General features: G+C 47.9%; 1 protein-coding gene across 3 annotated transcripts in view; it reads left to right on the top strand.

Moving 5' to 3' along the window:
• The first annotated feature begins 906 nt into the window (after window positions 1–906).
• LOC127567001 (rho guanine nucleotide exchange factor 25-like) overlaps window positions 907–27,756 on the top strand; it is a 156,260-nt gene continuing 129,410 nt past the window's right edge. For all 3 annotated transcript variants that reach the window (XM_052009608.1, XM_052009607.1, XM_052009606.1), the window contains exon 1: window positions 907–1,321. In XM_052009608.1, the coding sequence (XP_051865568.1) occupies window positions 1,231–1,321 (91 nt within the window). In that variant the 5' untranslated portion in view covers window positions 907–1,230. The remainder of the gene's footprint in view (window positions 1,322–27,756) is intronic.

Below are 27,756 nucleotides of genomic sequence, written 5' to 3'. Positions count from 1 at the left end.
GGGGCAGAGTTACATTCTCTCAGGATGGAGATGGTCTGTGCCCAGCCCTGTGGGTCCAATGTTACTTCCATTTATCAGCCCTGTTGTCCAGACCCTACTCCGCTGTGGCACCGACTGGCTCATCCACTGAAGGGCAGCAGTCCCACAGGCATGTCTTGACAGAAAGAGTAACCCCATTGGCCTGTCCACTGCCAGAAAAGGGAGCCCAAAAATCGGAGGTAAAATTCTGGGAAGCATGTTGTGCAGAGGAACTCCTCTTCAAAGCCTTCCCCTCCTGACATTCTGTGGACCCTGTACTTAATGCTGAGGGTCCCCTTCTTAATTCACACATGGCATCTGCTGCCGTCAAGTGTTGTCATTCGAGTGTCCAGTGTCTGGAGGCTGACATCATATACTCCTGCTGTGCCCGATCGATGCACACAACTCTTTGCTCCACAGTTTTCCCAGTCGTGGTCAGGATCTGTCACTCCTGTAAAAAAAATGGCTCCATGTGACCTTATTTCACATAAAGAGAATTATGCCTTTAACTCTGTCCTTTGACCTCAGTGTTCTGGTGTTGGCAGTGGACTGGGTTACAGAAGGGCATGCAGGAAGTGGGGGCATTTCAGCCCTGGTTTTAGAAACCACACAAGGTACCTAGAACCCCTTCTCCACAGCGAGAACCCCCAACCCATCCACCCATTAGATTAAGTTGCAACTGTTTCACACACTTTCCATTTTTAGACTATTTCACTCGGACCCTGGTTTTCATCGAGCTCACACGCAGACACTAAAGCAGACGGCTTGGAATTTTGCCTCACTCAGGGTGCAGAGTTTTCTTGGAGACAACTGTCAGTTCAGGCCCCTAGAATGGCTGATGATTACTCTGGACTTTTACCCGGCTGTACAGAAAGCTTGTGTGCTCTCAACCCTTTGCAAGGCCTCAGAATCTGCAGTCAGTGCTGCAGAGAGCAGCAGAGGGGGTGGTCCTTGATTGCTGGAAGAGTCACAGATTGAGAGAGAAAGAGAGAGAGAGAGAGAGAGAGAGCGAGTGAAGGCAGAGTCTCCACCCGCTTCCAAGAGAAGCAAACCGTTACTTCATGTGCTGTGCCTGTACTGGAGTGAGCAGTTTTCTCGCATGTATATCTGTGCGCACAGAGCAACAACCCACCCTGACTGCTGGCTCTCCATGTACATGGCCAAGGTGCCACAGTCCTCACGGCAGGCTGGCATGAGCGCCAACCAGGCAGCATGAAGAGCGGGCACCAGCGGTCGGGCTGCGCGTGCCAATATTTGTTCCGCAAGATCCTGGCAAAGTGCGGATGTTGTTACAGAGTACGAGGTTAGTGACTTAAACCTTGTGTGGCATACACGTTTGTCTGACCGTGAGTGTGTGTGTGTGTGTATGTGTGTGTGTGTGTGTCAGTGCGTGAGTGTGCGTGTCAGTGTGTGTCAATGTGTGTGTGCGTGCACGCTTATCTGTGTGTGTACACATCTACTTATATGCGTGTGCACGCGCATGTCTTTGTGTGTGTGTGTGTGTGTGTGTGTGTGTGTGTGTGTGTGTATGTGTGTGTGTGTGTGTGTGCAGAACTGGCTGGAATAATTACAACCCCTCAGGCTTTCAATTGAAGACATAACTCACACCTGTTTTGTCGATTTTCTGGTCACTGTGCCCTGACAGGGAACTTTTTGAAAAAAACCTCTGACAGAATGCTGCCGGTGTCTGTGAGGCGCTGCTGGGATCCTGACAAGAGGTCACTTTGATGTATTCCGAAAAGCTATTAGGATTTGAGAGCAATCTCTTAAGAGCACGGGCAGCTGTGAACACTAGTTTTGGAGTCAATTGACCAAATAAAATCCTTTCATTTGTTTGACTGCCAGTGTGAAATGAATCACCCTTTTTCCCTCCCTGCTTGGTAATTTTTCTTTTGCTTGTAAGCAGTATGAGAAGCAGATATTTTGGTTTTGAAACGACTTACAGGATTGAGGGGATAGAGTAGTGGTGGAGGGGGGGAGAGGTGTGCTCTGCTTGGAGCACTCTTTCAAACAGCTAGTATGGATACTGAGGGCTGAATGGTCTCCTACTGGACTGGACTGGTCTGTGAATGCTGTCTGTGAAGCCCGGAGCTGTTTGATTCCAGATCAGTGTCGGATTTGCCTGATGTCAGGCACAGGAGCAGACGTTGTGGCTATAACTGTACTGGGAGCCCTTGAGCCAAGGGGCAGAGGGGGGAGAGGTGGGAATTGCCTGGGATTTCCCCAGATCTTGGCTAACTGCTGGAAAACCCACATGCATGGGCCATTTGGCCCACAGTCTCTCCCGGCCCTTTGGAAGAGCTGCCCGATTAGCCCGCCCACACCAAACTTTTCCAGAACTCTCGAAAATTTCTAAAAAGAAATAAAACATCTTTAATAAACTGGATCAAAGATAGCCATCTATAATGGACAACTTTAAATTGCAGTTAGCTTTGCCAAGTCATGAAGAGCTCCAGGGGTGGATCGATACAGAAGGAGGGTGGGCAGGGAGATGCTCAGGGCTTCAAGAGTTAATGAGTCTTTCTGCGATTAAAGTGGCTTGAACAGTCCAGAGCACACAAAAGCTGTTATCATTTACTCCAGTAACCCTGCAAGGATTGCACTGTCAGGTACCATATTGAGCAACAGCTTCCAAACACTCTGAATAAAACTCGCTTTCAAAATACCTCATTTCTCCAGCATGTCTTTCCCACGGCTCCCTGATTTAGCTTTCTGCCCAGTGAAGTTTAAAGGTTATGTGACTCAGGCATGAGTCTATCAAATAATAGCCCCTTCCTCTTGACACACAGTTCTGATTTGCAATAAAAAATATTGATAATGAATTAAAGTGATGAGCGGCTGTTTTAGTGTGTCATGCTGTGAAATTAAGGTTGCTCGTGCGATGACTGTAGTCCTGGGAATCCGATCTCTGTCAGTTTGTTGAAAGCTGCAGCTGCAGTTTGCCTTGTTTTGTATCGCCGATGCACTTTTTCAGGCAAGTGCTGTGAATGGCTTGTCTCAGGCAGTGTCTGCCTGTGAGTGGCAGGGTATCTTAAAGGCGCAGTGTGGGAATCCAGCCCCCTACGAGAGGGCATAAAGTACTGACGAGAGAACTTGCCAGGGGTCAAAGTGCAATTCCGCTCTGTGGAGTTGGCCAAAGTGCCTTTGACTGTGATGCTGTTCAATGGCCAGTGCACGCACCATTCACACACATTGAAATCGGTTTATTATTGTCACATGTACCGAGGTACAGTGAAAAACTTTGTTTTGTATACCGTCCATACAGATCATTCCATACATAAGGACATTGAGGTAGTACAAAGGGAAAAGCAATAGCAGAATGCAGAATAAAGTGTTACCGTTACAGAGAAAGTGCAGTGCAGGCAGACAATAAGGTGCAAGGTCATCATGAGGTAGATTGTGAGATCGAGAGTTCAACTTTATCATACAAGAGGTCCATTCAAGAATCTTACAACAGCAGGATAGAAGCCGTCCTTGAGCCTGGTGGTGTGTGCTCTCAAGCTTTTGTATCTTCTACCCAATGGGAGGGGGGAGAAGAGAGAATGTCCAGGGTGGAAGGGGTCCTTGATTATACTGGCTGCTTCCCTGAGGCAGCAGGAAGTGTAGACAGAGTCCCTGGAGGAGAGGCTGGTTTTCGTGATGAACTGAGCTGTGTTCACAACTCTCTGCAGTTTCTTGCGGTCCTGGGCAGAGCAGTTGCCGTACCAAGCTGTGATGCATCTGGATAGGATGCTTTCTATGGTGCATCGGTAAATATTGGCGAGGGTCAGTGGGGACGTGCCGAATTTGCTTTGCAAACCGGGTAATGGAGTGAAATTCACCTGGCACTGCAGTGCTATACAGACACCAGCAAGTGGATGATCACTGTTACTCTCTGCCTTTCTCTGGGTTTCCATTGAAGCAGGCAAGACAAATTGCCAGTTTCCAAGCACCCACTTCACACTGGTGCCCAGGCTGAACAAGAGACAGCAGATACTGGAACCTGGAGCAACACAAGAGACGCTGGAGGAACTCAGCGGGTTGGGCAGCATCTGTGGAGGGAAATGGACAGTCGACGTTTCAGGTCGAGACCCTTCATCTGGGTGCTGTCTGACCCACTGAGTCCCTCCAGCATTTTGTTTGTTGCCCCAGATCCCAAAGCACATTATATTTAGAACATAGAACACTACAGCACAGTACAGGCCCTTCAGCCCACAATGTTGTGCTGACATTTTATCCTGCTCTAAGATCTATCTAACCCTTCCCTCCCACATAGCCTCCCCATTTCTCTATCATTCACGTGTCTATCTAAGAGTCTCTTAAATGTCCCTAATGTATCTGCCCCCCACAACCTCTGCCGGCAGTGCGTTCCACGCACCCACCACTCTCTGTGTAAAGAACTTACCTCTGACATCTCCCTTATACCTTCCTCCAATCACTTTAAAATTATGTCCCCTCGTGTTAGCCATTGTCACCCTGGGATAAAGTCTCTGACTGTCCACTCGATCTATGCCTCTTATCATCTTGTCCACCTCTATCAAGTCACCTCTCATTCTTCTTCTCTTCAAAGAGAAAATCCCTGGCTCGCTCAACCTATCCTCATAAGACATGCTCTCCAATCCAGGGAGCATCCTGGTAAATCTCCTCTGCACCGTCTCTAAAGCTTCCACATCCTTCCTATAATGAGGTGACCAGAACTGGACACAATATTTGATGAAATGCTTTTCAAAGTGTAGTCATTTTAGTAACATAGTGAACGTGGCTGCCAGTTTCACACTGCAAGCTCCCACATACAGCGGTGTGACAATGGCCAAATCACTCATCTTTTCCAGTGACATTGATTTCGGGATAAGCATTGGCTGTGGGTGTGTGGGGGAAACACTGCTGCTCACCGTCACCCTATCTTTTCTTCCAACTGTTAGTGCTGACTGGATTACATGTTCGTTTGTCTGTTGCGAGGCTTGAACTCACAACCTTCAGACTTCAAGGTGAGCCTATTACCCACTGAGCTACAGCTGTAGCTTGTGAAGTTATGCTGTAGCATCTTTACTGGCACAGTGCTGGGCCTTTAAACTTTCTCTTGGAACAGTAAGAAGTAATTCTAAAGCAGAACCAGGATCCCACCTTAACGGCTGGTGCCTGTACTCAATTCCCTGATTTTTCAGAAATATCTCCAGCTTTAATTTAATGTTAATTTAAGTTTATATTAATTTATGTTTGGCACGTTTGTAATGTGCTGTGCTGCTGCTGCAAAAAGCTAATTTTCATGGCATTTGTACCCTGGTTCATGTCAATAAACTTGCACTTAAACCTCCTCTTTAACTACCCCCAGTGATCCAGCCTCCATAACCTTCCAGGGCAGAGAATTCCAGAGATTCACCCCACCTCTGTGATGTTTCTACACACCTCCATTTTAACTGACCGACCCCTAATCCTGTAACTATGTCCCCTCAATAGACTCACCCACTGGTGGAAACATCTCAACATCTGCTGTCAAGCCCCTTCAGAATCTGATATGTCTCAATAAGATCACCCGTCATTCTTCTAGGCAAATAATACAGACCCAACCTGGTTAGCCACTCTTGTCGCAAGCTCAGAACATTGGCATCGAGGTCTGCAGTGGCGTGCTGCCACCATTTGGATCTAAGGCATGCTTGGGGTCTGTTCATGGAGACAGAGGGGTCGGACTAGCTTTGCCACCCTGTCCCGAGTTGGACGTTGGGTGGAGCCCCCACCCACAAGGTGGAGCAAGGTCATCGCTGCCCGTGAGGCCTCGGGAGGTTGGCAGGGCTCTGACCCTGAACTCCAGGGTGTATTCTGCGAGTCGTCTGCGTGGAATCCTGGGCAACTTCATTGTCCCAGCTCTGTCCAGGGGCAGGCAGCTGGTGGTGAGTGGTAGCGTGATTCTGTGGTGATCCTGGGGCGGGGATCTGGGAGGAGGTAAAGGAAAGCCAAGCTCCCACTCAGTGGCAAGGCTGACTGTCGCTCACGGGTTAATGGGCTGGCTTCATTAGTTCTATTGGATTATTATATGCATGAAAGATCATGGAATTGAGGGCTCTGGGGAACTGGCACAGAAGTGGAGATGTGGCTTGGGAAAGATCAACTATTAATCATATTAATGGTTCCTCAAGGATGCTGAGACCTCTTTTGTTCTGTGATATATATATGTAAATGACTTGGACGAAAATGTGGGTGGGCTGATTGGTGAGTTTGCACAAAACACAAAAATTGGCAGAGCTGTGGACAGTGAGGAAGGTCGTCAAAGGATTCAGCAGGATGTAGACCAGTTGGAAACGTGGGCAGAGAAGTGGCAGATGGTGTTTAATCCGGACAAGTGTGAGGTGTTGCACTTCGGGAGGTCAAGTCTAAGGGGAAAGTGTACAGTAAATGGCAGGACCCTTGGGAGCATTGATGTACCGAGGGATCTTGGGGTGCAAGTCCAGAGCTCCCTGAAAGTGGCAACACAAGTAGACAGGCTTGTAAAGAAGGCGTGTGGTGTGCCTCCCTTCATAGGTCGGGACGTTGAGTATAAAAGTCAGGAAGTCATGTTACAGCTGTATAAAACTTTACTTGGGCCACATTTGGAGTATTGTGTGCAGTTCTGGTCACCCCATTACATGAAGGATGTGGAGGCTTTGGAGAGGGTGCAGAAGAGGTTCACCAGGATGCTGCCTGGATTAGAGAGTATGAGCTGTAAGGAGAGGCTGGACAAACTTGGATTGTTTTCTCTGGAGTGTCAGAGGCTGAGGGGAGACCTGATAGAGGTTTATAAAATTATGAGAGGCATAGATAGAGTAGACAGTCAGAGTCTGTTTCCCAGAGTGGAAATGTCAAATACAAATTTAAGGTGAGAGGGGGAAAGTCTAAGGGAGGTGTGCGGGGCAAGTTTGTACACAGGGAGCGGTGGGTGCCTGGAATGCGCTGCCGGGGGTGGGGGTGGAGGCAGATACAATCGCAACCTTTAGACAGGCAGGGAATGGAAGGATACAGACCACGTGCAGGAAGATGGGATCAGCTTGTATTGGCATCATGGTCGGCACAGACAGGGTGGGCCGAAGGGCCTGTTGCTGTGCTCTACTGTTCTATGGGGCAGGTTTGAGGGACTGAGAGGCTCACTCCTGCTCCTATTTTTTTTGTGTTCCTAGTGAAGAGGTGAAGAGGGGTATGAGGATGTTGGTGTGGGGCATAACTAGCAGCACAGACCAGTCAGGGCAGAGAACGTAAGAAACAGAAGCATGTGGTACTGGTTGATGCAACCCCATCTGATCTTTTACCTGCACTATCCCTGGATTCAATTAATGATGGCAGAGACCCACATAAATTCCACGTGGTCCCTGTGACACAATAAAAGAGACGCCTGTTAAAAAAAGAAACTGTTTGTGTCTGATTTACATTCTAGAAATTTTCCTGGCAGAGCAGACACGATAGGGACCATCTGGTCCAAAAGACAGAGGCTGCTGAACTCTGGACTCTGCTGGAGGTACAATGCTTCGACCTCCTCATTGCTGAGGACTTTGAAACAGCGAGGGGAGGTTGGTGGGGGAAGGGGAGCCTGATGGGTGATCCTGCTAATAAAATAGTGATCTTGGCTTTCACGACCAAATTACACATTAATAACTGTGCCCTCACACAAAGCTGGTGAAACTTAAAGTGTCACTGATAAGCTCTCTGGTCAACAGCCTGTGAATGAGCAATCCGATTAGTTTTGTCCTGCCTGTTCACCATCTTCCACTGAGGGGTCAAAGATCAAGAGTCAAGAGTGTTTCCAAATGTTACCTTGAAACAGCAGCAGAAGGGAGACTGAGGTAAATGAGGGAGTGTTTGCCCCAGTTTAGGCATTTGTGGTTGCCCGGGGAGAGAAAACTGAGGAAGGTAGAGAGTTCCACAGGTGGTGTTCCCTAGGAGTCAGTGTTGGGTCCGCTACTTTTCACGTTATATGTTTATGATCTGGATGAAGGAATTGGGGGTTTTGTGGCCAAGTTTGCAGATGATACAAAGATAGGTGGAGGGGCAGGTAATGTTGAGGAAGCAGGGAGACTGCAGAAGGACTTGGACAGGTTGGGAGAATGGGCAAAGAAGTGGCAGATGGAATACAGCGTGGGTAAGTGTACGGTCATGCACTTTCGTAGAAGGAATAAAGGCGTTGACTATTTTCTAAATGGGGAGAGAATTCAGAAATCGGAGTTGCAAAGGGACATGGGAGTCCCAGTGCAGGATTCCCTGAAGGTTAACTTGCAGGTTGAATCAGTGGTAAGGAAGGCAAATGCAACGTTAGCATTCATTTTGAGAGGACTAGAATATAAAAGCAAGGATGTAATGCTGAGGCTTTATAAGGTGTTGGTCAGTGGAGTGTTGTGAGCAATTTTGGGCCACATATCTAAGGAAGGATGTGTTGGCATTGAAGAAGGTCCAGAGGAGGTTTATGAGAATAATTCCAGGAATGAAAGGGTTAACGTATGAAGGCTTCCCCATTTCCCTCAATTCCACGATCTTCCAGAAATGTATCTACCCTCTCTTTAAATCCTCCCAGTGGTCTGACTTCCACAACCCTCTAGGGCAGAGAATTCCAGAGATTCACCACCCTCTGGGAGAAATTTCTATGTACCTCAGTCTTAAATGACTGCCTCCTTATCCTGTAACTATGTCCCCTTGTTCAAGAGTCTCTCACTAGCGGACACATCTCCACATCTACCCTGTCGTGTCCCATCAGGATCTGATATGTTTCAGTAAGATCACCCCTCATTCTTCTAAACTCCAAATGCAGATCTAATTCCTTCAGCTGCTTGTGATAGGACAACCCTCTCATCCCGGGAATTAGCCTGGTGAATCCTTTCTGGATTCGGAATGCACATTTGGGAAACGTGAAGAATGCAAGAGGTTCATGCTGTGTGGTGCTGACTGAGTCCGTTGTCAGTCACCCATGCCCATGCAAGGACCCCAGTCTAAAGAACTTTCTGCTGGTGATTGTATAAACAACTAGAAGCAAGGAACCTGAAGAAGAGCTGTTCTTCACTGATGATACATATAGCTGACCGATGTGGAAGATTCAGTTTTCTCCAAAGTTCAGTGCCTCATTACAGTGTCACAAGCTCAGGATTCAGACCAGTACCACAAAGAACATAAGAAATGATAGACTTTAGCCCCCCAAGTCTACTCCACCATTCAATAGAACCATAGCTGATCTGATTTTGGTCTGAGCTCCATTTTCCTGCCCATTCCCCATATTTCTGGACTCCAACCTAGATCAGATGTCTGTCTCAGCCTTGAATAAATTCAGTGACTCGGCCCCCACCGCTGTCTGGGGGAGAGAGTTCCAGAGAAACATTGCCCTCTGGGAGAAGAATCTCCACCTCATCTCTTTCCAGAACAGCTGACCCCCTTATTCTGTGCTGTGTTGCATTCCAAGGCCTCACAAATGCAACAGTGGCGCGTGGCTTGAGCTCACCTCCACCAATGTCGCAAACCTGGTGCTAGTGCAATGAAGCACTGGACTTTGGAGAAGGCTTAGAGGGAGGTTCTACCTGCCCTGTTGAGGCACAAAAGATCCATGGGGATAAATGAATGAGACTTGTCAGTAATGTGGGGTGGGCTGGCATATGGAACCTGGCCTCTCCACCATTCCAGAGACTGGGACCGTGAGTTCGAATCCCACCATGGCAACCAGGGAAAATTCAATAATTAAAAATATTTGGAATTAAAAAAGAAATCTAGTCACCAGTAATAATGACAAATCATGAAAACTCATGTGATTCTGGACCTTTGGGGGAGTATACTCTCCATCCTTATCCAGTCGGGCCTATACGTGACTCCAGACCCACCAATGTGGTTGACTGTTAACTACCTCCTCAGTTCAGGGCAATTAGGGATGGGCAATAAATGCCAGCAATGTCCACATCCTGTGAGCAAATAAAAGAAAATCATCATCTGTGCAGAGATCATCACCCTGGTTGTCCGTTTTCTCTGGATTCCACAGCATAAATGCAAAGGTTAAGAGTCTTCAGTAAATCAGGCTAGTTTGTACGTCGTTGGAGGGGTTCCTCGAGGCGCTGATTTTCTGATCAGGGAGCTCACGGTATTGTTTGCAGCTTCATCCGCAACTTAGGAACAGTCAGCTGCGATGACCCACTCCTTTGCAGCTTTGGCATGATGGGGCACCGCGTTGCCCATCTGTGCCCACATAACCTATGGCACTTGCTCGGCCGTCTTTCAAATGTGCATCGCGACTCTTGGCTCACTTGTCGGGAGAAAGGCAGTTTAGGGCGTGATGAAACCTCCAGGGTAAAAAAAAATCCAACCAGAGTTGGCCTCGCTGGCTTTCTGTTTAAGTCAGACTGCATGATGTTACTTGGACTTGGATCAAAACTCTCCTGCCACCAGTCCAGTGGCCCAGATATCAGTCATGTGCAGAGGAGAGAGTTTACGCCCGGAGAGGGAGCAAAGTAGTGAGAGTGGAATGCTCGGTGAGGCATTCTGAGAGAGTTCCTAACAGGCACTTCTGTTTTGCAGTTCGATTACATTCATTTAAATATTTATTCAAAGTGGGGAAGCTGAAACAGCTCACTGTGTGGCTTCACATTACTGGCCACTCAGCCAAGCAGGAGTGATGTTTGCTGCAATGAATTCTATTTGTGTACCTTTACGCACCTCTTGATTTGTTCCCCAGACCTTCAGATTATTGGAAGACCCACTCTAGGTGTGATCACAGGATAACACTTACCCATTTTGTATCAGCAACGAACTCCAAGTAAGGCTGAGGAGGTCTGCGCTGGCTGGGGGGGGGCAGTGGGGGGGGGGGCGGGTGGGTGGATGGTGGTTATCACGGCTTGGTATGGCAACTGCTCTGCCCAGGACTGCAAGAAACTCCAGAGAGTTGTGGACACAGCCCAGCGCATCACGGAAACCAGCCTCCCCTCCATGGACTCTGTCTTTACCTCTCGCTGCCTTGGTGAAGCTGCCAGCATAAAAGACCCCACCCACCCAGGTCATTCTCTCTTCTCCCTCCTCCCATCAGGTAGAAGATACAGGAGCCTGAGGGCACATACCACCAGGCTGAAGGACAGCTTCTATCCCACAGTGATAAGACTATTGAATGGTTCCCTTATACGATGAGATGGACTCTTGAAAATCTACCTTGCTTGACCTTGCACCTTATTTTCTACCTGCAATGCACTTCCCTGTAGCTTTGACACTTTACTCTGTATTCTGTTATTGTTTTTACCCTGTACTACCTCAATGCACTGTGTAACGAATGAATCTGTACAATCGGTATGCAAGACACGTTTTTTACTGTACCTCGGTGCAAGTGACAACAATAAGCCAATACCAATACGAAGGGGGCAGAGACGTTAACACTGAACCCAAGGCTGGCATTTGCTGAAATGCTGCATTCTCCAAACGAAGCAGGCAGGGAAAACTAGTCACAGAGCCAAAGCGTCAGGTATCTGTCCACATGGTGTGCTGTGATCATTTCTACTGGCACAAGCACAGTGCTGGGAATTAGATAGAAGTTGCACTGTGGGATTAAAAGGGAGTGCAGTTGATGATACCTCCCTCTGTTGCTGATTGTTAACCTTTGTGGGTGCAGAAGAGAGTTATATAACGCGGAAACAGGCGAGACCACCAACCACTAATCCTACACTAATCCCATTTTATTCTCCCCACATTCCCACCAACTCCCCCCAGATTCTACCCCTCACCCACACAATGGGGGCAATTTACAGTGGTCAGTTAAATGACTGACCCACCTGTGAGGTGTGGCAAGAGACTGCATCAGTGGTTTAGGCACGGTAGTGTAGATGGCAGGCACGGTAGGGTAGCGGTTAGCATAATGCTATTACAGCGCCAGCGACCCGGGTTCAATTCCGGCCACTGTCTGTAAGGAGTTTGTACGTTCTCCCCATGTCTGCTTGGGTTTCCTCCGGGTGCTCCGGTTTCCTCCCACATTCCAAAGACGTACGGGTCAGGAAGTTGTGGGCATGCTATGTTGGCGCCGGAAGTGTGGTGACACTTGCGGGCTGCCCCCAGAACACTCTATGCAAAAGATGCATTTCACTGTGCGTTTTGATGTACATGTGACTAATAAAGAGATCTTACCTTATCTCCAAAGGGTGGCCCAGTGGTACAGCGGGTAGAGCCGCTGCCTCACAGCTCCAGAGACCGGGGTTCGATCCCGACCTCCAGTGCTGTCTGTGTGGAGTTTGTAGGTTCTCCCTGTGACCCTGTGGGTTTCCCCCCGGGGGCTGTTGTTTCCTCCCACATCCCAAAGACAGGCGGTGGGTGGTAAAATCTGGGGGGAGCTGAGGCGAATGTGTGGAGAATAACTGACTCTTGTGCATCTTGTGAATGACTGAACTCCACAGCCCTCTGAGGCAGAGAATTCCAAAAATTCACCAACCTCTGAGTGACAAAATTTCTCCTCATCTTAGACCTAAATGACCCATCCCTTGGAGTACTGTGTACACTTAGAGTATTGTGTACAGTTCTGGTCACCACACCATAGGAAGGATGTGGTAGCAGCAGAGAGAGTGCAGAAGAGATTCACCGGGATGTTGCCTGGAATGGAGGGCTGTAGTTATAAGGAGAGATTGGACAGGCTAGAATTGTTCTCACTGAAACGTAGGAGGCTGAGGCGTGACCGTAAAATTATGAAGGACAGATATTCAGGGTCTTTTTCCTGGGGTAGAATAGGTTTAAAGTGAGAGGGGAGGGATTTAAAGGGGCAAGCTTTTCCACAGAGGGTGGTGGGTATGTGGAATGAGCTGCCAGAGGCAGGTACAATTACAATGTTTAAAAGGCATTAGGACAGGTACTTGGATACACGGAACACAGAACAGTACAGCACAGGATCAGGCCCTTCGGCCCATCGTGTCTGTGCCGAACACGATGTCAATACAAACTAATCCCATCTCTCTGCACATGGTCCATATCCCTCCATCCCCTGCCTGGTCCTATGTCTGTCTAAATGCCTCTTAAACCCCACTATCGTATCTGCCTCCACCACATCCCCTGGCAGCGCATTCCAGGCACCCACCACTCTCTGTGTAAAAAACTTGCCTCACACATCTCCTTTAAACTTTCCCCCTCTCACCTTAAACCTCTGCCCTCTAGTATTTGACATTTCCACCCTGGGAAACAGACTCTGACTGTCTACTCTATCTGTGCCTCTCATAATTTCATAAACTTCTATCAGGTCTCCCCTCAGCCTCCGACACCCCAGAGAAAACAACCCAAGTTTGTCCAACCTCTCCTGATAGCTAATACTCTCCAATCCAGGCAGCATCCTGGTGAACCTCTTCTGCACCCTCTCCAAAGCCTCCACATCCTTCCCGTAATGGGGCGACCAGAACATGGAACATAGAACATTGAACACAAACTACAGAACACAAAACAGTGCAGCACAGGAACAGGCTCTTCGGCCCACCATGTCTGTGCCGAACTAATTAAACTAGTAATTAAACGTCTAACTAAATTCCCTTCTGCCTGCACAATGTCCCCATCCCTCCACTCTCTGCACATTCACGTGCCTATCTAAGAGTCTCTTAAACGCCTCTATTGTATCTGCCTCCACCCCCACCCTTGGCAGTGCATTCCAGGCACCCACTGCTCTCTGTGTAAAAATTTGCCCCGCACATCTCCTTTGAATTTACCCCCTCTCACCTTAAATGTATGTCGTCTAGTATTGGACATTTTGACCCTCGGAGAAAGAACTGCACACAATACTCCAAATGTGGCCGAACCAAAGTTTTATACAGCTGGAACATGACTTGCCAACTTTTATACTCAGTGCCCCACCAGATGAAGGCAAACACGATGCTGTACGCCTTCTTTACCCCCCTGATCCACTTCAGCACAGAAGGAAGTCAAGGTTCAGAGACAGACACCTCTATTGTACATTTGCTCACCTCGACCTCCATCCAACTGCACCTTCAGCTGAAGTCTTTGACCCTTCTTCCTCGTTGGGCTGGGTTATTCCAAATACTTAACATCATTTCAATAAAAGAACAAGATTTGCATTTCTATAGCGCCTTTCACAGTTCGAGATGTCTCAAAGTGCCTCACAGCTGATGTAGAACATCCGAAATTGCGACCCTGTTGTAATGGTGCAAACTCATCAGCCAATTTGTACACAGCAAGAGCCCACCAGCCGCAATGTGATGATAAACAGAGCAGCTGTTTTAGTGACGCTCATTGAGGGATAAATATTGGCCGGGATGGTAGGGAGAATTCACCAGCTGCTTTCTCAGATTGAGCCATGGGATCTTTTATGTCCAACTGAAGGAATGGACGTGGGCCATGGTGTTACATCTTATCTGAAAGGCAGCACTTCCTCAGTGCTGCACCGGACCATCAGCCCAGGTTTTAGTGCTCACGTTTCTGACTCAATGGTGAGAGTGCCTCCCGCAAGATGGAGCACCTCTGTGGATGTTGGGAAGTCTTACCTGGTGGCGTCCCACCAGTCCAATAGCCCTGCAAAGTCTCGGCTCACACAAAGGCACTTGGGTAGCTGATTGCAACTGAAGTGTATTGATCTGTGTCCTAACAGGGAGATGGCACCCTCAGGCGTGGAGAGGAGAACATGGCAGAGAGAGCACCCCCTGCTTGCTATTCGTGGGTCTGGTGGTGGTATGGAAGTTGAGGGGCAGGGGTTGCATGACAGGCTATGAGGAGGAAAAAATAATCGGATTTCTGTATCACCTTTCGTGATGTCCCAAGACTCTTTGCAGCCAACGAGATGGCTTTGAACTGTAATATAGGTAAGGCAGCAGCCAATTAGCACACAGCAAGGTCATAGAGTCACAGAGCACGGAAACAGGCCCTTTGGCCCAACTGGTCCATGCCGACCAAGATGCCCCATCCAAGCTCGTCCCATTTGCCCACGTTTGGTCCATATCCTTTTCAACCTTTCCAATCCATGTACCTGTCCAAGTGTCTTTTAAAAGTTGTTATTGTACCTGCCTCAACCACTTCTTCTGGCAGCTCGTTCCATATAGATACCTCCCGCTGTGTAAAAAAGTTGCCTCTCATGTTCCTCTTAAACTTTTCCCCCCTCACCTTAAGCCTGTGCCCTCTAGTTCTTGATACCCCACCTCTGGGGAAAAAGGACTGTGTGCATGCACCCTATCTATGCCCCTCATGATTTTATACACCTCTATAAGATCACCTCTCAGTCTCTTACACTCTAAGGAATAAAGTCATAGCCTGTCTAACCTCTCCCTATAACTCAGTCCCTCAAGTCCAGGCAATATCCTTGTAGATCTTCTCTGCACTCTTTCCAGTTTAATAACATCTTTCCTGCAACAGGGTGACCAAAGCAGAGCACAATACTCCAAGTGCGGCCTCACCAGCGTCCTGTACAACCACACCATGACCTCCCAACTTCTATACCCAGTGCCCTGACTGATGAAGGCCAGTGTGCCAAAAGTCTTCTACACCACCCTGCCTACCTGTGACTCAATTTTCAGGGAACCAGGTACTTGTATTCCAAGGTCCCTCTGTTCTACAACACTCCCCAGGACCCTGCTGTTCACTGTGAAAGTCCTACCTTAATTTGACTTTCCAAAATGCAACACCTCGCACTTACCGAATTAAACTCTATTTGCCATTCCTCGGCCCACTTACTCAGCTGATCAAGATCCACCTGTAATTTCTGATAATCTTCTTCATTGTCCACTATACCACATACCTCAGTGTCATCTGCAAATTTACTAACCACGCCTTGTACATTCTTATCCAAGTTGTTGAGATAGATGACCAACAACGACGGGCCCAGCACCAAGCCCTGTGGAACACCACTAGTCACGGGCCTCCAATCCGAGAAACAACCTTCCACCATTATCCTCTGCTTCCTGCCATCAAGCCAGTAGTGTATCCAGTTAGCCAGCTCTCCCTGGATTCCATGCGATCTAACTTTCCATAGCAGCCTACCATGCGGAGCCTTCTCAAAGGCCTTACTGAAGTCTACCGCCCTGCCCTCATCAACTTTCTTGGTCACCTCATCAAAAAACCCAATCAAGTTCGTGAGACACGATCTCCCATGCACAAAGCCATGCTGACTAGCCCGAATCAACCCTCGCCTTTCCAGATGTATGTATATGTTATCCCTCAGAATCCCCTCTAGTAGCTTACTTACCACAGATGTTAGGCTTACTGATCTATAGTTCCCAGGTTTTTCTTTGCTGCCCTTAAATAAAGGCACAACATTTGCCACCCTCCAGTCTTCTGGCACCTCGCCCATCGCTAACGGTGATGCATATATCTCAGCCAGAGCTCCTGCAATTCCTTCTCTAGCTTTCCACAGTGTTCTTGGATATACCTGGTCAGGCCCTGGAGATTTGTCGACCTTCATACATGATAAGACATCCAGCAGCCCCTCTGCTGTAATGCGGACTGTCCCCAAGATCTCCCCATTTATTTTTCCTAATTCCGAAGTCTTCATGTCTTTCTCCACGGCAAAAACAGAGGAGAAATACTCATTGATGACCTCGTCCATCTCCTGCAGCTCCACACAGAGATGTCCACTTTGGTCTTTGAGGGGCCCTGTTCTCTCTCCAGTTACTTTTTTTCCCTTAATATACATCAGATCTCTTTGGATTTTCCTTAGTTTTCTCTGCCAAAGCTATCTCATGCCCCCTTTTTGCCCTCCTGATTTCCTTCTTGAGTACACTTCTGCATCCCTTATACTCCTCCAGGCCCTCTGTATATTGCCCAAGGAAACTTTCCTGGATGCACTTAACAGATTCCACCCTATCTAAGCCCTTGATGGTACGGCAGTCCCAGTCTAAGTTCGGAAAGTTAAAATCTCCTACTATGACAACCCTGTTATTCTTACAACTCTGCACAATCTCCCTGCATATTTGTTCTTCTAATTTCCGTTGACTATTCGGGGGCCTGTAGTACAAGGCGATCGTCCCCTTCTTAATTCTCAGCTCCACCTATAAAGCCTCACTGGATGATCATATCTCAGGAAAGATGTGCTGGCCCTGGAGAGGGTCCAGAGGAGATTCACAAGAATGATCCCGGGAATGAAAGGCTGAACCTATGAGGAGCGTTTGATGTCTCTGGGCCTGTACTCGATGGAGTTTAGAAGGATGAGAGGAGACCTCATTGAAACCTACCGGATACTGAAAGGCCTGGATAGAGTGGATGTGGAGAAGAAGTTTCCATCAGTGGGAGAGTCCAGGATCCGAGGGCACAGCCTCAGAATAAAGGGACGTCCCTTTAGAACTGAGATGAGGAGGAATTCCTTCAGCCAGAGGGCGGTGAATCTGTGGAATTCGTTGCCACAGATGGCTGTGGAGGCCAAATCATTGGGTGTATTTAAGGCAGAGATTGATAGGTTCTTGACTGGTAAGGGGGTTAAGGGTTACGGGGAGAATAGGGTTGAAAAAAAGAAATCAGCCATGACCGAATGGCGGAGCAGACTCGATGGGCCGAATGGCCTAATTCTGCTCCTATGTCTTCTGGTCTTTTGAAGTATAGCGATTATTGTAACGTGGGCACCAGTTTGTGTGGAACAGGCTCCCACGCACCAATGCAATAATTCTCAGATGGTGATGTTCAATGAGGGAAAAATACAGCCTGGTTTGCCAGGGAGAAATTCCCTGGACTTGGCTGAAATAATGCAATGGATTCTTTAACATCCATCGAAGAGGTCAGTTGGGGCCTGGTCTGAAAGCTCATTAACATTTCTGTGGCACTCCTCCAGCTGCTTTAGCCCCAGATAAATGAAACCGAGTAAGGCAGCTAAGGCATTGTAAGGCATTGATGGGATTGGTGTCAGAGCTGGCATGGATGTGATGGGCTGGATGGCCTCCTATGTCATAAGAAAATATTGGGAAAAAGGCATCTCTGGTAAAAGCAGAGGAGTGTCATAGGAATACTTGGATATCTCACAGACGTGTTCCACCCACCATTAATGTAAGCTCATCCAAAACTCTGTTGCCTGCACACCCACGTTGACAACAATCCAAACCTCCTGCACACCTCCAGTCCCAGCCTCATGCTGTTTTTGCTCTGACATTGGTAGCCGTGCCTTCAGCTGAGCCCTGAAAACCCCTCCCTCGCACTTTTTGCGTCCCTCTCTTAGAGATCCCTGCAAACTACCTTGATTCAGTATCATACCTTGTTCCCATGGAGCGCAGGGGGCGACTTACTGAGTTAAAGGCATCTGTGTAAATGTTGTGTGGCTCTGTGTCCAATTCTATTTAATAGTTCTGCTGGAAACTGCTTGGAGATGTCTCACTGTATCTATTTGTAGGTTGTAGTTGTATAGCCAATCATCCAGCACAGGAAACAGGCCCTTTGGCTCATCAAGTCTATGCTAACCATCAACCACCCATTTACATGAATCCTACATTAATCCCATTTTATTCTCACCACAAACTCCTCCTAGATTCCACCAATCACCTACACACTAGGGGACAGCTTAGAACCAATTAACCCACCGACCCGCTCATCTTTGGGATGTGGGAGGAAACCGGAGCACCCGGGGGGAAACCCACGCGGTCACAGGGAGAATGTGCAAACTCCACACAGACAGCGCCGGAGGTCAGGATCGAACCTGGGTCTCTGGAGCTGTGAGGCAGCGGCTCTACCCGCTGCGCCACTGTGCCGTTGTTGATCTGTATGCTAATTTTTTTTGCAAAGATTGGCTTGACCACAGGAGTGCCATGTATCATTCTGCTCTCCATTGTTATAACAAAGGGATAAAGAGGTACTAAAGAGCAAGCAAAGTAAATTGTTCAAGGATGCTGCTAGAACTGTGTTAAAACTAGAGAAACAAAGGACTGCAGATGCTGGAATATCCAGATGAAAAACACTTTGATGCTGGAGGTCCTCTCCAGCACCATAGTGCTTTTCTCCACAGATGCTGCCTGGCCTGCTGAGTTCCTCCAGCATCATTGTTTTAAAACTAACAGGGAAAGGCTGAACAAATTGGATCTTTCTTAACAAGAGAAGGCTCTTTAGCAGTTTTGATTGGGTAGAAAGCAAGGAAGCATTTGCAATACTGAAGAATAAACTGGAAGCCATCAATATAGGAATGTATCAAGAAACAATGAGTTTGGAAAAATTTCCACAGGGAGAATTTGGAGCGGATGAGGTGAATATTAGGAATATATTTAAGGGAAAGCTGTTTAAGTAGGGATAAAAGACTGGAGGTTTATGTGGAGACACGAGATTCTGCAGATGCTGGAATCTGGAGCAACACACAAAATGCTGGAGGAACTCAGCAGCTCAGCAGCATCTGTGGAGGGAAATAAACAGTCAACATTTCGGGTCGAGACCCTGCGCCAATCCCGATGACCTGAAACGTAGACTGTTTATTTCCCTCCATAGATGCTGCTGGCCTGCTGAGTTCCTCCAGCATTTTGAAGGTAATGTTGAGAGAGTGAGAGAACAGGGCGGGGGAGAATTGAACACTGGCATTTTGGTCAAATGGATAGCTTTTGAACTGTTTATTCTTTGTAATCCCATCTTTGCCTCAGGACCTGCAGCATTTGTTGTGCCTTTAAATTTCTCAACTGGAACTGAAACCTCTCTGCCTGAGATCACGGTGAATATCTCAACACCATTTGCATTAGCACCTTAACTGAAAATCTGGAAAGCAAATGCAAATTTAGATCTGTAGTGTCAGACTGACATGCTGAATCAATGCCACTACAGATACATTTATCCTTGCAATGGTGTTGCCAACCTTCCTGGGTTGTCCTGGACTTTCCAAGAAATAAAAAATTAATCTCCTGAACAATCCTGTAAGCAAACCCAGGAGAAACATCATAGCTATATTAACATCAGAGTGTTTTTTTTACACTTCAAAATCAAAAAAGAACTGAAGATGCTGGAAATCTGAAAAGCAGAAAACGTTGAATGCTGGAAACACTCAGCAGGTCAGGGCAGCGTCTGTGGAGGGAGAAACAGAGTCAACGTTTCAGGTCAAGGATGCTCCTCTGCAGAAAGAGGGACAGTCAAGCATCAGAGAAGGTTTCAACCCGAAACATTAACTGTTTCTCTCTCCACAGAGGAGGTCAAGGATGTGAAATGTAAATTGTTTCTCCCTCCACAGATACTGCCTGACCTGCTGAGTGTACCCAGCGTTTTCTGTTTTTTACACACAGCTTTTATTGTGTGCAGTTCTGTTCACCCCTTGTACAGGGAGGATGTGGAGGCTTTGGTGAGTGTGCAGAAGAGGTTCACCAGGATGTAACTTGGTAAATTGGTTTATTATTGTCACATGCACTGAGGTACAGTTGCATGGATTAGAGAGTATTAGCTGTAAGGAGAGGTTGGGCAAACTTGGGTTGTTTTCTCTGCAGCGTCGGAGGCTGAGGGGAGACCTGATAGAAGTTTATAAAGTTATGAGAGGCATAGATAGAGTAGACAGTCAGGGTCTTTCTCCCAGCATAGAAATGTCAAATACTAGATGTCATAGCTTTAAGGCGAGAGGGGGAAAGTTTAAAAGAGATGTGCGGGGCAAGATTTTTTACACAGAGAGTGGTGGGTGCCTGGACTGTGTTGCCAAGTGTGGTAGTGGAGGCAGATACGATGGTGGTGTTTAAGAGGCTGTTACTGTAGATAGACACATGGACATGCAGGGAATGGAGGAATATGGATCATGTGCAGGCAGAAGGGATTAGTTTAATTTGGCATCATGGCCGGCACAGACATTATGGGTCAAAGGGTCTGTTCCTGTGCTGTACTGTTCTGTGATCTACTTATAGCACACGTTTGTGCTGGTACCTATACTCCATACAAGCCTCCTCCCACCCCGCTTCATCTCACCTCACCACACCCCTCTATCCCCTTCTCCCTCTCCAATTTATTCAGGTTTCTCATAAATGCCTTATTAGGTAAAAGCTGTCAGAGATGGCGGGTTGGGTCAGGGTGTGCTGAGGGGATGTGTAGGATGAGCACGAGGAGAGGTGATTGGAGGGAGGAGATCATGTGATAAAAGCAGAGGTGAAGGTTAGCTGGTACACTGCCTTGGTAAGGAGGCTGTTTGTGAAATGGATGCACCAATAAGAAACTTAAGTCACTTTGGATCCAGGCAGAGGGCTGACAAGAGTTGATGACCGCATTACATTTTGTTTTTCTCCCACTGGGCTGGTGTTGCAGGCATCTATAGGCCAGAGAAAGGAAACGTGCGATCAATTCCTCCCCAACACCCCAGCATCTGCACTGCCGGAAACAGCAGCTCGAGCATGGCCTCATTCTTCCCGCTGTTGGAGCTGGTCTGGGGAAGCCCAGTGGCGCAGCGGGTAGAGCCACTGCCTCACAGCTCCAGAGACCCGGGTTCAATCCTGACTTCCGGCGCTGTCTGTGTGGAGTTTTCACGTTCTCCCTGTGGCCGCATGGGTTTCCCCCAGGTGCTCCAGTTTCCTCCCACATCCCAAAGACGTGCGGGTTGGTAGGTTAATTGACTGCTGTAAGTTGTCTCCAGTGTGTGGGCGAGGGGTAGAATCTGGGGGGAATTGATGGGATTGTGGGGAGAATGAAATGGGATCAGTGTAAGTGAGTGATTCATGGTCGACACGGACTCGATGGGCTGAAGGGCCTCTTTTCTGTCCTGAATCCCTCAATGACTCTAGACAATGCAGCTCTCTTGAACTCCCCTCTCTCCTGAACTCCCTCAGTCATCCCCAGCTCCCACCAAGCCACAGAAAAGCAAAACACAGCAAGGTGCTTGATTTCTTGAGGGACTGAATGAAGAGGCTGAGAGCTTGTGAACACTGGAGGTCTATCAGGGCAGGATCAACAAGAGGCTGTGGCCTGAGTGAGACTGAGACTTGAAAGGGGTCTGACAGAGCAGATGCAGCGACAATGTTTGTGCTGTCAGGTAAGGGCGGAATCGGGGCTTTAAACATTAAATCGTTAATAAGTCCAGCAGAGAATTTCACAGAAACCTCTTCACCCAGAGAATCTTCCGCAGGGAGCGACTGAGGCAAAAGTGTTTAAGGTAGAGCGGAATAAAGGGATATGCTGATGAAGTGAGGGGATGCAGGAGGCTGATGTGGAGCATAAACAGTGTCTAACACAGACCTGTTGGGCTGAATGGCCTGTGTCTGTGCTGGAAATATCTGGCAATTACTTTGTTAGAGAGGTGATATTCAGGCAGGAGACCAAAAGCACAAACAAGGCAGGGTAAAGTGGGTGAGAGAGACAGAGAGGTTCAGGGAGAGCTTGGGAGCTGAAGGATAGGGTATCTGTAATGCAGCAAAAGATCTGGATACACAAGAGGCCAGAAGTGGCAAAGCATATTTATTGTTATACTTATTTTAACCATGTACACTGTTTACTCTGTGAGCTTCCTGTGAGCAAAGAATTTCATTGCACCCTGATGTATATGACAATAAAATAAGATACTTTTATGAGTCACATGTACATCGAAACACACAGTGAAATGCATCTTTTGCGTAGAGTGTTCTGGGGGCAGCCCGCAAGTGTCTCCACGCTTCCGGTGCTAACATAGCATGCCCACAACTTCCTAACCCGTACGTCTTTGGAATGTGGGAGGAAACCGGAGCACCCAGAGGAAACCCACGCAGACACAGGGAGAACATACAAAATCCTTACAGACAGCGGCAGGAATTGAACCCATGTCGCCGACGCTGTAATAGTGTTACGCTAACCACTACACTACCGTGCTCTGAATCTGGATCTGATGAAATCTGTGAGAGCTTTAGAGTTGGAGGCGGTTCCTGATATAGGAACAGTAAAGTTTCTTTTCAGTTCAAAACATCATTAGAAATGATTGTGCAACCTTAGAACATACTGAAATAAATGTTTTGAGTGAACAATAGGCGCATTTGTTTCAATCCATTGACAGTTTATTGTTCCATCCTTAGAACTGCTCTTGTTGCCAAACTGATCCGTGATGTTGATACACGGCTTTTAAATCCATTAGCAGCTATTTAGCCAGGGGACCTTCATTCCAGTCAGCTGCCTTTAATTCATAGCCAGGCTCCACAGGTGAGAGATTTTACTTGGTACATTGCACTGCCAAGTCTCTCATAATGTGAGGTTAAACACTCCTTTCTACAAGGGCTTCTTGTTCAGTTTGCACAGGAAGCCACATAAGAGCCTGTTACTGTGGAAACATAAGGGAGACGTGGCTGCAGTCATAAGATTATGAATATGAAGGCAATGTTGTTAAGAGCAAAGATGGGATCCTGTCAACAGAAATAAAGGGTTGCATTTTAATCATGCCTTTCACAGTCTCAGGGCATCCAAAGTACTTTGCAATCAATCAATTACTTTTGGAGTAAAAACAGAGACTGCTGGAAACACTCAGCAGGTCAGGCAGCATCTGTGGAGGGAGAAACAGAGTTAATGTTTCAGGTCTGAGACCTTTCCGCCTGACCTGCTGTATGTTTCCAGCATTTTTTGTTTCTTCATATTTCAGATTTTCATTACCTTTTTCTTAAGTAATTTTTATTTTAAATTACATTTGGGGTCTAGTCTCTGATGTAACGTAAGCAACACAGCAGCCAATCAGTGCAAAACAAGCTCCCACAAAAAGCCTGTTGATAGCTCTAGGCTGTGTTAGACAGAAATGGAAGCTGCTTTCAGGCAGCACATGGGAACACATTGAACTATCTGGTTACATGGAGACACAAGAGGCTATCTGGTTACAGTGCGCAGTGGCTCAGCGGGTAGAGCCGCTGCCTCACAGCTCCAGAGATCCGGGTTCGATCCCGACCTCCAGCGCTGTCTGTGTGGAGTTTGCACATTCTCTCTGTGACCCTATGGGTTTCCCTCGGGTGCTCCGGTTTCCTCCCACATCCCAAAGATGTGCAGGTTGGTGGGTTAATTGCCCCTAGTGTGTAGGTGACGGGTAGAATCTGGGTTGGGGGGGGGAGTTGATGAGAATGTGGGGAAAATGGGTTATAGAGAAATAAGTAGGGAATAGGAATGATGGGATTGCTTTGAGAGCCAGCATAGAATGAATGGGCCAAATGGCCTCCTTCTATATCATGAGAAAATATGGGAAAAAAATACGTGAGTGACAGTTGATTCTGCCACCCAAAGGGGTGGAGGAGGTACAGGGGTTATTGGATTTTCATGTGGACCATAGATGTGGATCTATGTGGATTTATGTGGATCCTCCAACATGCAATGAGTGGGGGATAGTCAGATTGGGCACATGAAATCAATAACAGTCATCATTGACAGGGAAGTGACCCAACTATCTCCATCATGGCCAGCCATTGACCAGTGATGTCAAGTCAAGTTGAGTTTATTGTCATGTGCACAAGTCCGGTGGGGTACAGGTACAGTGAAAAACTTGCTTGCAGCAGCATCACGGGCACATAGGTACAGACAACACACAGAACATTAATTATACATCAATTATACAAGGCAGTGAAGAGAATGACTGTGCAGAACAAGACATCAGTGCAAAACAAAGACACAATCAGAGACAAGTCCACGGCAGTGCAAGAGGTGGTCCGTAGTGTCCCGTTGCTGAGGTAGGGTAAGGGTTGTGCAGGTCGGTTCAAGAACCTGATGGTTGAAGGGAAGTAGCTGTTCCCGAACCTGGTGCTGTGGGACTTCAGGCTTCTGTACCTCCTGCCCGACGGTAGCAGCGAGGAGAGGGCATGGCCCAGATGCTGGGGATCCTTGATGATAGATGCTGCCTTCTTGATCCTTGTTTGACACAAGGCTTTTAAACCCAGTAGCGGAGACACAAGAGGTTCTGCAGATGCTGGAATCTGGAGCAACACACACAAAATGCTGGAGGAACTCAGCAGGTCAGGCAGCATCTATGGAGGGACGTAAACAGTCGACGTTTCGGGCTCTGATTCACGCCTCTCCCCACCACTCTGTGTGAGGAGTTTCCTCGGCCATCAGCTCTGTAAGGCCTGGCTCAGATTTGATGGTTGTTTTATGTTATGGATCCACACCATAGAAAATGGTTTTTCACCGTTTACCCAATCAAACTCCTTTAAACCTCTTAAACCCCTCGAGGGGAAAATCAAACTACTGCCTGGGTTCTTTCAGAATTAGGGATCAAACAGAAATGGAAAGGAACAAACTGGAGGCTTTCATCCAATTTCCACACTCTACGCTAGTGATCCTATTAACGTGAAGTCTCCACGCTGACAGATGTGAGTGTTGATTAGTTCTTCAACCAGTTTTCATCTTAATGAATTGCAATGAATTTTATGATGATATGACAGGAGGATTATTTCCCCATGTAAAGAACACACATTTATGCAGCATATTAGCATCGCTGAGTGTGTCCCAGCCAAAGTACTCTGTGAGCTTCAGTCAACTGCTGCTTTATTGGGATAATGTAGCAGCTGTTCTGCACGCAGAGAGCTCTCATGGCCAACCGGATGAAGCTTGTGGTGTTGTAGATTTGAAGGATAGCTGTCAATCTGGGCACCAGGAGAAGCTCCCCGCACTTTATTGAATAGTAGTCTGGTATCCCTTATGTTGACCTTCTGGGAGCCCGCTTTAACTTTGCGTCCGATGAGTGGTTCAGTCCGGCAGGGCAGAGCTCCCTTGATACTGTTGCAATAGGCTTGCTTGGAGTGTAAAAACTTGGGCAGTGAGCAGTCAGCTGCCTGTTTTACACCCCTCCCACCCTCGCTAAAAATCCACAGCCAGCCCATTGGAACCTCGGTTATTACGCATCAGGCCCACACAGGCCTGGGGATATGGTCAATGAGCGTTGCTTATTTCAGTGGATTTTTCTTGGAGTGAAATCCTAAGGCAGTCACTGTTGTTTCCCATCACTCCGGAAATTCGGGATTCCCTCCCTTGGCTTCCCGACAGGTGTGCAGTCCCCAAACACTCGTCTCCCAGCGTGGGTCGCGCTCATGGGTCTGATGCGATTTCTGCATCAGACGTGCATCAAATGATGTCACGCCCTGTGCCATCTCCTTTGGGAGCTCTGCTGGGGGAATTAGTCTGAGATGGCCCAGAATATGGCCCAGACAGGAATAGTGGCCAAACCCGGGGCAAATGAGACCAGCTTAGATGAGCATCTTGGTCGGCATGGACCGGTTGGGCCGAAGGGTCTGTTTCCGTGCCCCTCACTGGACACACCCAGGGCAACAAGGTTTGGCCAGTGCTGTGCTGGACTTACAAACCCACTCAAGGTCAGGCCCATTTGACTCTTGGGACCCTCCCCTACACCCCTTTCTCATGCCCTGACCCTCTCTTCTCTTCCCTGGTCCCTACCAGTACCTTCTTGCCCCACCCATCACCCCTGGCCCAAACCGTCCCAACCCCCAAACCCTGCATCACCTCAGCTCAACTCCCCCCAGCCCCACTCCAAATCCCCCTGGTCCTGCCCCCTCCTCCCATCACAATCCCCCCCCCTTCTCCACCCCCAGCCCTGACCTCCTGCCCCACCACCCCAACCCCCCCTCCCCATCAGGTTCCGATCTCCGGCCCTCTGAACCCCTCCTCCCCTCTGGGCCTCGACTGAGGTCCCCTTCCCACAACCGTCAGGCTGGGGCCTAACCGACCCCCATTGCGGCCCAAGCCCTCCTCTGCCCCAACCGTCGACCCTTTCTCACCACCCCCGAGCTTCTCGCACCGCGAATCAGTCTGGGACGTGAAGAGAGACGGGTAAGAGCGTGTCAGTTGCTCCAGAAATGTTGGGTTTGAAGTTTGCAACAAATACCATGCAATAGCAACTTGGGCAATTTGACTTTTAACCTGGACAGGCACAGGATGAACAAGTGCACCAGTTTTCCCACTGCACCCACCTTCCAACTACAGCGTCTAACTCTCTTAACAAGATATGGTGGATAAAAATAACTCTGCAGCTTTACTTGAATGTGTCACAGCCTTGCGACAGGCTGATTCAACTAACCTCATTTGGGGGACAGTTTTCGACTCCTGCTGTACTTTGGGCTGTGATGTGTTTGCCTGCAGAAGGACATTGACTGCAATATAACAGTTCCTTGGTTGTGAAGTGCCTGAAGGACAGGCTAGGTTGGAAAGTGTTGCCCACTTAGAGTTGTGCCCAGAATGGCAGCCCACACCATCTTCCCCTCTTAGAAGTGGCGATTGGCACAAGGGTCTGCAGCTGGGGGTGAATCGGCTGACGGAGTGCTGGGAGTTGAAGGACAGATGTGGGAACTCACACCCTGCATCTACAATAGCGACCCAGTTAAGGATTGCACCTTCAACACATATTCAGGTAGGCCGTGCAGAGTCCCGAGAAGGTATTCATGATCCACCTTGTCCGACGCCTTCTGGTTGAGGGAGAGAAAGGCAACTGACAGACCAGCCCTCTGGGAAAGGTGGAGCAGGTCCCAGACAAAATGGATGTCGTCCTGGATAGACCGGCCTTGTTTATTTTCAATTTCAAAATAAACTTTATTCATGAAACATTCTAGATACAGAAAATTCAAGTCAAAATTTTCATAACAAGTAATGTTTATTCCATTACTTAACATGAACATCATCAGTTATCAACCATTTACAAAGTTAAAGTAAATAGTTCATGGGTTTTTAACATAAATTTTAACTAATTTGTGTCAATAGAGCTATACAACACAGAAACAGGTCCTTCGGCCCACCATGTCCATGCTGACCCCATCTACACCAATCCCATTTCTCAGCACTGTTGGATTCGACTGTTTTAAGTAGTTTTTTAGCATGTATAGTGTTTCATACACCTCAAGTGGCTGCACAAGGAATGGCCGCTGTTAGCTTATTGGTTCATCCATGAGGTGAATATGTGTGTTCTCATTGGTTAGTTTGGCCACAGGTATCCAATAGGTTTTTTGACTGGACTGT

Source organism: Pristis pectinata, chromosome X (genome assembly GCF_009764475.1).
Source record: "Pristis pectinata isolate sPriPec2 chromosome X, sPriPec2.1.pri, whole genome shotgun sequence".
Lineage (NCBI taxonomy): Eukaryota > Metazoa > Chordata > Chondrichthyes > Rhinopristiformes > Pristidae > Pristis > Pristis pectinata.
Note: the sequence above shows the minus strand (reverse complement) of the source record. Positions and strands in the feature narration are given on the sequence as shown.